The 15,285-nt window shown below is 37.9% G+C and overlaps 1 protein-coding gene across 3 annotated transcripts in view; it reads right to left on the bottom strand.

The window, feature by feature from the left end:
- LOC129726161 (diacylglycerol kinase 1) overlaps positions 1-15,285 on the bottom strand; it is a 247,884-nt gene that overhangs the window by 32,957 nt on the left and 199,642 nt on the right. For all 3 annotated transcript variants that reach the window (XR_008728257.1, XM_055682855.1, XM_055682856.1), the window contains exons 6-11: positions 12,118-12,319; positions 11,803-11,964; positions 11,540-11,722; positions 5,396-5,518; positions 4,940-5,064; positions 4,315-4,423 (exon numbers count right to left, since the gene is read on the bottom strand). Coding sequence is in view for 2 of the 3 variants with exons in the window: in XM_055682855.1 (XP_055538830.1) it covers positions 4,315-4,423; positions 4,940-5,064; positions 5,396-5,518; positions 11,540-11,722; positions 11,803-11,964; positions 12,118-12,319 (904 nt within the window). In the remaining variant the exon portion in view is untranslated. The remainder of the gene's footprint in view (positions 1-4,314; positions 4,424-4,939; positions 5,065-5,395; positions 5,519-11,539; positions 11,723-11,802; positions 11,965-12,117; positions 12,320-15,285) is intronic.

Raw genomic sequence — 15,285 nt, 5'->3', positions numbered from 1 at the left:
ATGAGAGTTGGTATCAAAGAATGAACTGTAGTGCGGTTTGAAACGTTTAATTTGAGCTAAAAACAGTAATGTTATCCACTTTTTTGTGAGAAAACATTAAAAAAAGTTTGAAATTGTATTATTGATACCATTTGTTCTTTGCTAGCATACGCCAGCTGAAATTCTGTTGAAAGCAACGCAAGACAATCGTTCGTCCCTTCGGCTTGGCGGAAACCAAACTGAGCATCTGATATTAGACCATTAGTTCCGATTCAATGGTCCAGGCGACGGTGTATCATTTTCTCCATCAATTTCCGGATACAGGACGTTGGGGCTCTTTCGAGGTTTCGTTTACGAACCGGTGCCAATAACCGCGTTTCTTTACTCTGTTCAAGCTTTCAAACTTGTTCGCAATCTCCGAATACAATTACAATTGGTTGCAATCCAGTATCTTTATCGGTTAAGGGCTGAAATCCTTAAAACAGCCTTCAGCAGAGTGGATTCTTCCGCGTAAACAGCGGAACACTCTTTGTCCCACTACGGAGTGGGAGGCCGTCTGTTAATATTCTCGCCGGGATATCGTTTCATTAGGCTTGCAGCGCGACAAGAATCAAACCCGATCAAATTTTCAGTTGGTGAAAATGTTTGAATCGGTTCGACAGCTCAAGACAGCTCTTTTCCTCGTATTTCGTGTAAAGTAAAACGAAATATTAATCGATTGTGTGTGATCTGATCCATTGATAAATGTAATTAAGATAATCAAATGATCGTTTAAATTGTCATTTCGAAGTCATCGTAAAGACTATAGTGATATCGGAAAGTGTTCTTGACTGTGACTAATGTATAATGTATAAGGGATTATGGAATTATAATACAATATGGTAAGATTATAGAAAATCCCTAATACATTATGTAAAGATTATAGATCAAAGAGGAGTGATTATCATTAGATGAGGAACCCCTAGGCACGCCATGAGAGCTAAAATCTCCCAAAATTATCCGTGGTGAGGGAAGGAGTTATTTTATTTTAAAAAGCAGCCGTTGCCCAAACTGTGCTCTGGGGGAATGTATATTGAGGCAATACGAAGCTCTTCACTTTGTATCGTCGTTTGACATGCAACAACTTCGATACTTGGAATCGATGGCGGGTTAATACGATAGAAAGAATAGCACTTTTTAATCTTTGAGTACTCCTCCGTAAACAAGCCGAAAAATATTTGAATCATAAACGTTAAAGTCCATAGTGGAAGTGCGCCAAGTTGAGTGAGAGAGAAAATACCTCGCATTTTTATTTATTTAACAAAACTTTGAGTGAATCAATTTTGAGGATGATGCTTCTACAATTCCACTGTAAAGCAGAAATAGAATCCTTCACTTTAGCGAATGAATTACCTATCGAAGGATACGATCCCTGCACGGGGGCTATTCAGCAGTCAACTCGTTGAAAATGCCATCAGGAGACTTTTGAGTGGATCAGTTGTGTTGAAATTTAAAAAAATCAGTTTACAATATCTGAAAACTTGAAGCTCCTGGAAGAGGGAGTAACACCTGGGAATTGAGCTTAGCCAATGATAGGGGAGTTTGTCTCGGCTTTTCAAAAGCACTTTGTTGCTTGAAGGTCCTTTGACCTTTCCTAGGAAAATTGATAGAAGAAAGATTTTTTTTCTTCCCAGACTTTCCTGGCCCAGCAAATGGTTATCCAACTGAATCATCACAGTCAGGCTCGTCGGACTACAAATCCTCGGGATAGCTCGGGAAAACCAGTTTGGTGCCAGCGATCTCTTTAAGCATTTCTACGAACGTGCTCTTAGAACGTTCTTTTGGAGATGACTCGATTTGTTCTTGGCGCTGTTTGTATGCGGGGCATGCGGAGTCTGTCCACGTTTTTCAGTACCTTTATCGCAGGCGTCATTCGCATGTTGCGCTCCTTATTTACCGCATCTCAACTGCTTGCATTTGGTGCAGTTCATCATCTGCTGCATAAACAAGTGCACGCAACTTGCCCACGAGTACATGGCTCGGCAGTGCAGACCCGGTGAAAGTCACCCGAGACGAGTCTGATTGGGTGTAAGTTTTAACACCTCTGTCGAGCGATATTGAGTGCAATTTCTTGCAATCCAGGTTTCAGCCTTCACCAGATCCTCGAAAGTCAAACTCGAGTCGGTGACCACCGTCGATCTTCACTGCGCGAGGTGGAATGTGCACGCTCACAAACGGCAATCTCGTTTGCTTCATTGAGGCTTGAAACTAAAACACGCAGTTTATTACTGCGGGGTTTAGTGATTTCGGTTACGGTTGAAAACCGAGCCAGATCCCTACAAATCTGCATTGTATTCAATGCCTTTGCTTCGAGTCGAAGGAAAACAACCCAGGGGCCCGGATATCCTTCTGGGTATAGTTTTGCCCGATAAATCAGGTCTTGTGGGACAGCTTTTCCGACCCGCGGTACGTTGTACCTGCTTGTATCGGACGGCAAATCGATAGAGATTCCGTCTCCGGAATCGCAGGAGTCAGTTACTTCTTTGTCCATACCACACTGTAAAAAAAACCAAAAACAAAATAACCAACTACCTTTAACAGCCGTTCTACTCAGCGAAGATGTTCTTTACTGCTTATCTGCAGCCTAATGTCCCAGCAGCTGCTGCTCCGTGCTGCAAACGGTGGTGCCGACAACCAGCGGTACTGGTAACTTGCATCAGCTGTTTCCTTACTGGCAATTGTTTTCACAGCTTAGAATCGAACCGAAAAATAACACGCGCCGTACACAAACTTTGAAGCTAACAATAGTAGCAGATCGAACGTTGAAGCGTACTTAAACAAGGCGCATCTGTTTGCTTTTGCAAAGTCTGACAACTCAACAACGGAGCAGGGAACAACGATCCTGTCTCCTCTGAGATTCAGCTCCAGCTGATTTCCTTTGAATAATAGTTTAATTATGTTATATTAGTTTTTATCATATTTTTCTACAGTTAATCTCAGTAATTGCATTGATAAAAGTTACAAAAAGCTATTCTGAGCTTTCAAATTTGATTGGAAATAGTTGCCATTATTGTCCTTCCTTCAAATATTCGTTCCTTGCTATTGAAGCACAAGGTTTCAAATAAATATTTTCAATATACTCTGGGGTTTTCTTTTTCTTTTCAACGCGATATTCTTGTAATAACGTGAACTATTTTACACGATTTGGAAGATTATTTATACGCGGTATCAAATAAGTTTAGCATCAGTAAATCCTGATTTTTTTTCCTGATTTTTGTTTTTTATTAAGTAATTAGGTCGAGGAGTATTTTTTTATCCCAAAACGTAACACTTTCGACTGTCGAATAACGTAATCCATAAAAACTTTCATTACCAAAAAAAACTTTCAGTGGATACAACATGAACCACAAGAAGCAAAAAAAACCCTCATGCAACGCGAATCGCAGAAAAATATAATAATTTTATAATCTTTGGGACAACCATCGTTGCAAGATTATCACAATTAATTAATTGGATACTTTTAATAATGATTTTCAAACGCTACGATGTTTGAAACTGGTTCGCAAATTTTAAGTTAATGAAGTTGTGGGTAGAGAATTTCGATGCACTACTAGATAATTTAAAGTTGACTTGTCCGACCCTTCCTTTGTAAGATTTCTCCACCGGAAAAGAAGCTATGTAATCGAAAACTTTGGTTTTACGATCATTCTTATTTGAATTTTTCATGCAGGTAATGTCCTCGTAACCAAAAAAAATCAATTTCCTGATTTCAGAGATTTTCTAATAGGTCCGTGGGAAATATTAAAAATCTGGATTCTATCGTACCTTTTGTAGACCAATTAAAGTAACAATTTTACTATGCATATTTCCGTTTGTCGAAATCGTTCTTGAAGTGCAGCGCGGGAAGCGATTAAAGACGTTTTACGGTTGATGTTTTACGAGTTTCTCCCCGACAGCCGGCTGTTGGTAAAAGTTTTCACGCTGTTAAGTTTTAAGAACTTCCACACTCATCTGTGCGCCGAGAAAGAATATCATTCCAACGGAGATAATTAGAGTTTAAAACTCGGATAGCCAGCCATCGGATTTATTATTGGGAGAGAAAAAATATTGTAGCAATTAACTGCCGCACAGCAGAAGCAGCTTTACGAATAATTGTTAAATGATAACTATGGTCTGTAGTAAAATACCGCAAATTAGAATTGTTCAACATAGCCGCCAGCTGAATTTGCTCAAGGTCTTCCAAACGAAACTTTTCCCAATTATTTTACAATCAGACTGTTAACTGATCGCAATGAGGATTCAGGTTTCTCCATTAGAGGATTACAATATAAATTATTGTTCATACGAACTACTTACCGAGTAGCACCAGCAACGGAATAGTGGTTAGTCCTCCTCGTTGCCATTCATCCAGCGAAACGCACCCGTCACCGTCGTAGTCGATTTCCGTCATCATATCTTGCAGGATCTGAAACGAAACAAAAATCACCGTCATTCCGATTGCTTCCGCTCCCGATGACGGGACGGCCGGTTGGTGGGTCACTAACTTCAATAAGTGACAATCTGCTGAGGATTGGAGAACTTGACGCCGATGCCGGTGCCCGATGGGGTTTTATTTTGTTTGGGCAAGTTTGATTGTCGTTTTTTATGAACAACTAAATTCTGCCTGAGGGTCGATTGATTAATGTTCGCGTGACCTCCCTCCTGCCATATAGTAGTGGCGTGAATGTCGAGTGTAATTTACGATTGATTTATTATTCATGTGTGAAAACACGTTTGCGACACTGAATAATTAATATATCGGGAATTACATCGGTTGTCAAATAATGTCATTAATAATAAAATAAAACTATGATCTTTTGATTTCAAACCAAGAATCCAGCCCTTCAACCAGAAAATTAGAAGAAATAAAAAAACGATGTAGCAATCCTACTGAACAGAACAGAGTAAGTTCTGTGTGAGTTATTGTGGCACAAGCACTTACCGGTCTCAGTTCGGATACATCCCAGCCGAGATACTCTGCGACGGACATCATTTGATTTACGATGGCATCCGTTTCGGTGGTGTCCAGAACGCCATTTCCGTCGGTATCATACAGCCGAAACATAACTGTGGCAAAATGATAAGAATAAAAGAAGGCGGCATAAGAATGGCAGCAGGAAACTTAGCAGATATCAATCTAATTTATTTCGCCTCCATGGACCGATTATGTGCTTTTTTGGGTTCGCTTGGCTGAACGGAAGGGGGACAGTTTATGGGGTTAATAACCCAGTGTCTGTTTTGCTCTCTGGTTTCAATTTCTCATGTTTGAAGATTTATTTCAATCATCATTTTTGTTTTGAAAAATGAAAATTGAAAAAATGTGTACAATTCACAAAATTCAACGGGGTTTGATTATAACACATCCAACGAATTTGAAAAGAAATAAACTCGTACTTACATTCCAATTTATCTTCCGGCCGTCCAGCTTCCAGCAACGATAGATAACATACGACATCCTTTAGTGGCACCTTGAAAAGCAACGGATCGAGATATGATTGCTTTCGTGGAAGCAAGCGAATATCTGCAGGAGAAGGAATAAATAACAAACAAGCAAATTAATACGACATCAATTCCACTCACTCGCAGCGATGTAAACACCGATCATAATAGTTTTTGACGACAGCCATACAGAGCTCCGTAAAAAACAGAAACTGTTCTGCTATAAACGTACCGTAAAAGCGGCTAACTTCAATAGATTCTTTGATACATGATGTTTAAAAAAATAATCATTGACTTATTGTTGAAATATGTGCAATATATCGAAAGCGTTCTGAATATTGAAATAACAAAAATGTCAATATGGTCAATAATGTCAAGATTGTCAAAGATGTCAATAATGTCAATAATCTCAATAACGTAATAATATCAAGAATATCATTAATATCATTAATGGCAATAATGTCAAAAATGTCAATTATGTCAATTATGTAAACAATATCATCAATGGCAATAATGATAAAAGTGTCAATAATGTCAATATCGTCAATAATGTTAAGAATGTTAAGAATGTTAAGAATGTCAATAATGTCAATAATGTCAATAATGTCAATAATGTCAATAATGTCAATAATGTCAATAATGTCAATAATGTCAATGATGTTAATAATGTCAATAATGTCAATAATGTCTGTAACGACCAAGCCCCTCGTTACGGCGGCGTCGTCGATGAACGTCGACGTGGCCCTGATCAAGTCGCCTCAATCAGTCGACGAACGGAACGAAGTGTCAAAAATCCGAAGACCTAAAGGTCGCCATTCGCGACGATCGAGAGAGGATCGCGATTATAACTCTATACTAAAGTTGGTTGATTCATTTTATACTATTAAATACTAAATTACTACTAATTAAATGCTAAACTTAAATTTATAAATCGCTGAAATTGGAACCACTATTCAAAATATTAAGTAAGTCAATATTAAAATTACTATTTGCGGCATTAATTGCGAACTAAAAACTAATTAAATTTATAGGGTATAGCCATACAAAAAACGCGTGGCAATCGATACGATTTCTTCTATTCGCAAAGATTCATACACTAAAATTGTGAGTAAAACTAACACTACCTATGAATAATTCATTAAAATATATGTTTTAAATTCAGCTTGAAGCTAACGCTATAAAAAAAGTGTTTGCTCATTGGAATCGTGTTCATAACCTCCCACCCCCACAAAATCTTCAAGAAACGAACACTGCCGCATTTCGTTCACCACCGCCAGTATCGGCACGCCAACCGCGAGACAGTGGTGAACGAAATGCGGCAGTCTTTTGAGGTGGCTAACCTTCGAGCTCTTGTTAGGAAAGTTGCTAACAACTGTGCGTTCTGCAAGATCGCCAAGGCCATTCCATCAGCACCACCAATGGCACCCCATTCCGAAGAAAGATTAGAACCATTCGTCCGCCCTTTCACGTACGTGGGGGTGGACTATTTCGGGCCGTCGTGGTTAGAGTAGGGCGCAGCCAGATGAAACGCTGGATCGCACTATTCACCTGTTTGACAGTCCGGGCAGTTCACATGGAGGTGGTATATAGTTTGTCTACGGATTCATGCGTTATGGCGGTGCGCAGACTCATATGTCGTCGAGGTTCTCCAGCAGTTTTTTACTCCGATAATGGCACCTGTTTCCAAGGGGCGAACAAGCAGCCTCAGGAGGAGATCGCAACATTGAACGATGTAATGGCAACCACCTTCACGAACGCAAGAACCGCTTTGAAATTTAGCCCTCCCGCAGCTCCACACATGGGCGGAGTGTGGGAGCGGCTCGTCAAATCAGTAAAAGCAGCAGTTGGCTCAGCGTTGGACACTCGGCGAAAGCCGGACGACGAGACTTTGAAGACCATCATCTACGAAGCCGAGGCACTGGTCAACTCCAGGCCACTAACCTACATGCCTCTGGAATCAGCTGACCAAGAGTCCCTAACTCCAAACCACTTCCTACTAGGAAGTTCCACGGGTAACAAAATTCAGCCGGCAGCAGACGTCAACGGCTATGCGGCGCTACGCAATAGCTGGAAGCTAGCCCAGTTCATTACCGGGGAGTTCTGGAAGAGATGGATCCGGGAATACCTGCCTGTTATAACACGCAGATGTAAGTGGTTCGAGAACGTCAAAGAACTGGAGGAGGGAGATCTTGTTCTAGTAGTCAATGGAACTGGGCGCAATCAATGGATTCGTGGACGTGTGGAGAGGGTCCTTCCCGGCCGAGATGGCAGAGTTCGCCAGGCTCTAGTACGGACAGCGACTGGAGTTCTACGGCGGCCCGCCGTTAAGTTAACGGTGTTGGACGTTGGAGATCAGTGCAAACCAGCGGAGCCTTCGGGAGATTCAGGACACCAAGGTTTACGGGCGGGGGTATGTAACGACCAAGCCCCTCGTTACGGCGGCGCCGTCGATGAACGTCGACGTGGCGCTGATCAAGTCGCCTCAATCAGTCGACGAACGGAACGAAGTGTCAAAAATCCGAAGACCTAAAGGTCGCCATTCGCTTCGTCGACGATCGAGAGAAGAGCGCGATTATAACTCTATACTTAAGTTGGTTGATTTATTTTAAACTATTAAATACTAAATTACTACTAATTAAATGCTAAACTTAAATCTATAAATCGCTGAAATTGGAACCACTATTCACAATATCAAGTAAGTTAATATTTAAATTACTATTTGCGGCATTAATTGCGAACTAAAAACTAATTAAAATTATAGGTTATAGCCATACAAAAAACGCGTGGCAATCGATACGATTTCTTCTATTCGCAAAGATTCATACACTAAAATTGTGAGTAAAACTAACACTACCTATAAATAGTTCATTAAAATATATTTTTTAAATTCAGCTTGAAGCTAACGCTATAAAAAAAGTGTTTGCTCATTGGAATCGTGTTCATAATCTCCCACCCCACAATGTCAATTATGTCAATACTGTCAGTAATGTCAATAATGTCAATAATGTCAATAATGTCAATAATGTCAATCATGTCAATAATGTCAATGATGTTAATAATGTCAATAATGTCAAAAATGTCATAAATATCATAAATATCATAAATGTCATAAATGTTAAAAATGTCATAACTGTCATAAATGTCATAAATGTCATAAATGTCATAAATGTCATAAATGTCATGAATGTCATAAATGTCACAAATGTCATAAATGTCATAAATGTCATAAATGTCATATATGTCATAAATGTCATAAATTTCATAAATGTCTTAAATGTCATAAATGTCATAAATGTCATAAATGTCATAAATGTCATAAATGTCATAAATGTCATAAATGTCATAAATGTCATAAATGACATAAATGTCATAAATGTCATAAATGTCATAAATGTCAGAAATGTCATAAATGTCATAAATGTCATGAATGTCATAAATGTCATAAATGTCATAAATGTCATAAATGTCATAAATGTCATAAATGTCATAAATGTCATATATGTCATAAATGTCATAAATGTCATAAATGTCATAAATGTCATAAATGTCATAAATGTCATAAATGTCATAAATATCATAAATGTCATAAATGTCATAAATGTCATAAATGTCATAAATGTCATGAATGTCATAAATGTCATAAATGTCATAAATGTCATAAATGTCATAAATGTCATAAATGTCATAAATGTCATAAATGTCATAAATGTCATAAATGTCATAAATGTCATAAATGTCATAAATGTCATAAATGTCATGAATGTCATAAATGTCATAAATGTCATAAATGTCATAAATGTCATAAATGTCATAAATGTCATAAATGTCATAAATGTCATAAATGTCATAAATGTCATAAATGTCATAAATGTCATAAATGTCATAAATGTCATAAATGTCATAAATGTCATAAATGTCATAAATGACATAAATGTCATAAATGTCATAAATGTCATAAATGTCATAAATGTCAGAAATGTCATAAATGTCATAAATGTCATGAATGTCATAAATGTCATAAATGTCATAAATGTCATAAATGTCATAAATGTCATAAATGTCATAAATGTCATAAATGTCATATATGTCATAAATGTCATAAATGTCATAAATGTCATAAATGTCATAAATGTCATAAATGTCATAAATGTCATAAATGTCATAAATGTCATAAATGTCATAAATATCATAAATGTCATAAATGTCATAAATGTCATAAATGTCATAAATGTCATAAATGTCATGAATGTCATAAATGTCATAAATGTCATAAATGTCATAAATGTTATAAATGTCATAAATGTCATAAATGTCATAAATGTCGTAAATGTCATAAATGTCATAAATGTCATAAATGTCATAAATGTCATAAATGTCATAACTGTCATAAATGTCATAACTGTCATAACTGTCATTAATGTCATAACTGTCATTAATGTCATTAATGTCATAAATGTCATCAATGTCATTAAAATGTCATGAATGTCATAAATGTCATAAATGTCATAAATTTCATAACTGCCATACATGTCATAAATGTCATTTATGTCATAAATGTCATTAATGTCATAAATGTCATAAATTTCATTAATGTCATTAATGTCATAAATGTCATAAATGTCATAAATGTCATAAGTGTCATAAATGTCATAAATATCATAAATATCAAAATGTCATAAATGTCATAAATGTCATAAATGTCATAAATGTCATAAATGTCATAAATGTCATAAATGTCATAAATGTCATAAATCTCATAAATGTCATAAATCTCATAAATGTCATCAATATCATCAATGTCATAAATGTCATAAATGTCATAAATGTCATAAATGTCATAAATGTCATAAATGTCATAAATGTCATAAATGTCATAAATGTCATAAATGTCATGAATGTCATAAATGTCATAAATGTCATAAATGTCATAAATGTCATAAATGTCATAAATGTCAAAAATGTCAAAAATGTCATAAATGTCATAAATGTCATAAATGTCATAAAAGTCATAAATTTCATAAATGTCATAAATGTCATAAATGTCATAAATGTCATAAATGTCATAAATGTCATAAATGTCATAAATGTCATGTATGTCATGCATGTCATGTATGTCATATATGTCATAAATGTCATAAATGTCATAAATGTCATAAATGTCATAAATGTCATATATGACATATATGTCATAAATGTCAAAAATGTCAAAAATATCATAAATTTCAAACATGTCAAATATGTCAAAATTGTCAAAAATTTCAAAAATGTCAAATTTTTCAAAAATATCAAAAATGTCAAAATATCAACAATGTCAAAAATGTCAATAATGTCAAAACTTTTAAAAATGTCAAAAATATTAATGATGTCAAATATATGCCTTTTTTGCTCAAAGCAAATTTTTTGTGGACATTTCAACATCAGGAAATGTCAAAATGTCAAAATTCAACATGACACAAGAGTAGTGCTGCAAAATCGAATGGAAATCGAAGGCACATTCTAACACCAAAGTAATTTGCAACCTAACCACCAAAAGCACGTGACAAAACGGCTGGTATCTAGTAGCACGTTCCTTCTTCGACTGTTCATTTCACGAGTAAATGGAATTTCATTGTCCGTGAAATATCGCTATTCCTTGCATGAAGCAGCAGGTGAATCTGCCGTGCTACGAATGCGATGAAATCGCACGTTTCGGTTAATTTTGGGCGCCTTACTGGTGACGTGCGTAAACAAGGTAAGAAGCATGACAGAGTATGAAAATAGGATAACCCTTGGCTATTCGGATGTGACGTTATTACGAGCGAATACCAGGAAGTTGGTTGTACCGAAGTGAATTAGAAAAGCTAAATAAGGATTTCATCTTATTATTCGGGCGCAACGCTACCTTAAAGTCGTTCAGGTGATTTGAACAACACTTATATTGAATTTGTTTTTCTTTTCTAATAAACACTTCAATTCCCGGTATTCTATATGTTTTCGCCGCCGGCATTTTATGCAATTAATCTCAATCTACTAGACTGAATCGGATTATCAGTGACATGAATTCCAACCCAGAAAAACAAACAAACAATTTAGCCTACACGACGTGGTTCAGTTTTTCACCCACCTTCTATTCGACAGTTGACTGAATTGTTGCTTTTACGTGATGAATTTCGCGAAATCTGCGAATGGCTGTGGCTGTGACTGTGCGACGGGCTTGAGTCCGCCGACCGCCGGAAGGGAGCTTGCAGGATTGACGTGTTACCTCCCATCGGGCTTGGTGTCACCGTCAGCATCGGGTGAACCGTGCCTGTTAAAGTTATTTCGTGCATCAGGTTTTTTGTTCGTGTTCAAATTCCACACTAAAAATGCTGCCATCGCATCGCTTACCACTTTTGCCCTGCCGGTCGCTGCTTTCATGTCCCAGGTGACCGAGCGATTGAAGTTTGTCCGTGATGCCATGTATCCGCTCCACAAAACTGTTACGCTGTGATTCCTGCGAAGGCTGCGGTGTTGGCAGATCAATGACGTTGTTCAGGTTGGGGATAGACCCTGCGTTGATTGTAGAGAGTATGGCGAATAAAAATAGAATCCGATTTAGAGACGGAGCTTTTTTCTTTGCCCCTCTCAGATTCGTTTGATTTATTTCCTTTCCGAGAATTCGGAGCGAAGGAAACTCAATTGTTTGTTTCGAGTGTCACTTACCCCGATTATGAGACGTCACCGGAGCACAAGCTGCGTTGCTACTGATAGCGGCCATTTGGCTAAGCGCCTTTCCATGGATTTGCTGTGCCTGGTACAGAGCAGGCTTCAGGAATGATATGAACAAATGCTGGGAAAGCTCCTCCGGCGTTTCGCAATCAAGGAACGCGTCCAGGAAGCGACGAAACCCTTCGTAGTCAACATCCTGCAAAGATAAGGGAAAAGAAATGTTTACATAAAAAAACAAACGGAAAATACACACGTTCCTTGATTAAATCGATTTATTTTAGGAAAGTACATCTACATTGATTGTTCGCAGTTTGTGGATTTGTATAGCTTATTCGTAACAAACCAATCAACACAATCATCTTAACTCCTACCTTTGAACCCAGCTTCAACCCACTCTGTACCACTAAGAAGACCGTTGTTGACAGGCCGAGCAAAAGGGATGGAGAATTTTGGCGATCCTCCGTCACGTGCTATTATGAGTCCGATGGAACTTAATCCATCACGGCCGGAATCTGCGGTGACGTCAGCCCGAAGCGGGAAGAACGATTAATCACCCGCGAAAAGATAAGAAAGGGTAACGATTACGGTGTGTTTTGTGCGTTTGACCCATCTCCGTTCACGGGTTGTTAAGAAGAGTTTGCAGTGTGCGATTCGTGATGGCGTGAAAGTTCAGCCCGAGGTACACGAGGTGAAGTATAAACGCTTTTGACACGGGTTGAAAATTATTTTTACGAATGAAAGGCACTCCACTTCGCTTAGCTTTTGAACTTTCGGATGTAATTTGAACGATAGATCCAAGTATGAATTATTAAGCATTCTGTTATTATTACTATAAAATTATTCAACACATCGGAATATGAAATGATGACTGGAGATTTTTCGCTTTTAATTGATTACGAGTTAAGTTTCAAATAAATCGATTATTCTAGCAGCGTCTAAGTTTGTACTAAAAACATGAAGAGAGAAAGTCTAACTGCTAGACTTTGGCACTAAAGATGTTTGCGAATTGTAAAGGGGCCATCCACATACCACGTGGACAGATTTTTAACGATTTTTACCCTCCCCCCTCCCCCTCCGTGGACAACTGTCCATATAAATTCTAAAAAACTTGTATGGACCGTGGACATTAGCCAACCCCCCCCCCCAAAGCTGTCCACGTGGTATGTGGATGGCCGCAAATGGAGTATCCATACCGTAAAATAAAATCCAACAAATAAAATTAAGTGAACAAAAGCTTCAAGTAAAAGCTTGAAAATAACAGAACAGATTGTGTGCAAGGCCGCGAACGCAAGGTTGACGTAGAGTTGTTTGTTACATTACTTGCATCATTGCTTTTGAGAGTGATCGTACGTGATAAGTTAGAAGTGAACTTCTCTTTTGACGTACATCTAGTGTGATACGCTGTGGAAAATGTGTCCTTTCAAAATGGATATTGTGTTACTACCACTGAAAGGATTTTATTCCCCGTTCACACTGTACCGCATATTACCTGATATCAGGCGATTCGTGCTATGGAGGCCATATCACCATCCGTTGCATGCGAAAAAGAAGGAAGGGAATATTTTTACTTTTGTCATTCCGCACATTTTGACAATTACAAATGAGAATTCGCGTAGATGCGAGCAGCCTTCGAAATCTCTTTCAACGCGATCAACGCGAATTCCAATCAGCTGTCATGATGTTTGTTTTGTTTTTGCTTTGACCTGTTTTTGGTTTTTTTTTTTTGACGTAGAATACGTCTTAGGGCAACATATACAGGGATCCAATTTCCAAACCGTCACGAAAATTGTCCAATTTCAAACGTTTTAAACTCAGTCAGTTTCCAACCGATTTCTGACATTGTTGCAGCAATCGATTGGAAAATCATTAAAGCACCCGTCCAAATGCAGAAAATTGTAATCGGATTGTTCGAACTATTGTACTATTGAAAATTGTTGGATCTTGTCGAAACGTAAATGTCGATCTTTGGTTGGTCGCTTGCTGCCTTTTCCTAAAAAGGACGACAGAATGGAGTACCTGGTATATGAGACTGCTTCTCTTCAAGCAAATCAGTTTGCTAGCAGCAGACAGCAGCAGCGGACATCAACACCGATGCCAGTAGGCGAAGTGGTTCAGCAGCGGGCAACAGCGGTAGTGGTTAGCTGCAGTTCCTACCTCTTTCAGTTCGGTTTCCCTACGATCTGAGTTGGACGCCACCAGCGGTAATCCAATTCAGATATCGTTGGGTGAACACAACCCGAAACTGAAAGAGACTCGCACCGCCAGGTAGTTTGAGTAGCCACCATAACCCAACGTATGTTTATATAGGGTGTGTGCACATAACGTGTGTAAACATCTATAGCGTGTGTCGCTAGCTATATAAGGTGTGTGGCTAGCGTGTGTGGCTTGTTATATAGCGTGTGTAGCTGGCTTGCGTGGCTTGCTATATAGCGTGTGTGACTAGTAGTATAGTGATTAAAATTTTCATATATAATTGCAAATGAATCACCTCATGTTAAATTTAATTATCACTGTAAATCATTCAGAACTAAATAAACAATTTGCCATGTTGAAAAAAAAAATTCAGTTGTCAATAAATGGCATTGACAAACACAATTAACCTTTTTTGACTTCAGCTAAGCCTCAAAATTTATCTGAACAATTTTTGAACTAGTAAATGAGCCTGAATCACATAATTTTTCGCTCAAGTCTTACTATTTGCAGCAATCGCAATCGCAGCGTATCGTAAAATGCAGAAAATTGTTATTTAACTTGTTATATTATAGATGGAGGAATGCACTATTTGCCCTCATCCATAGTCTCTTCGTAGCTACTGCCTGAATTAAGATATATTAGTGCAACTTGATACAAAAGGCAGCTTCAAAACAATCCAATTTCATTCTTATTTTGGATACGGCAGCAAGTGAAACCGCATAGCTGCACATAGCTTCTGCTGTTGTTCATTGTTGTTACCGGTGCCGGCTATAGAGGTAAACGTCATCTGGAGCAGAAAGACTATTAAATTAATTAACCCCAATTGAGTGTATTTTCAAACCTATTCCAAGAGATACATTGACATAAGATAGGCTGTCGTATTCTACGTTAACTTTGCGGTCGTGTCTTATGAAAAACCTCTTCAACTTTTTCAAAGCAAATGTCAAACCATATCATCTCACTGTAGTG

The sequence above is a fragment of the Wyeomyia smithii genome, chromosome 2 (assembly GCF_029784165.1).
Source record: "Wyeomyia smithii strain HCP4-BCI-WySm-NY-G18 chromosome 2, ASM2978416v1, whole genome shotgun sequence".
In the NCBI taxonomy this organism is placed as follows: domain Eukaryota; kingdom Metazoa; phylum Arthropoda; class Insecta; order Diptera; family Culicidae; genus Wyeomyia; species Wyeomyia smithii.
This window is presented reverse-complemented; position numbering and strand designations above follow the sequence as displayed.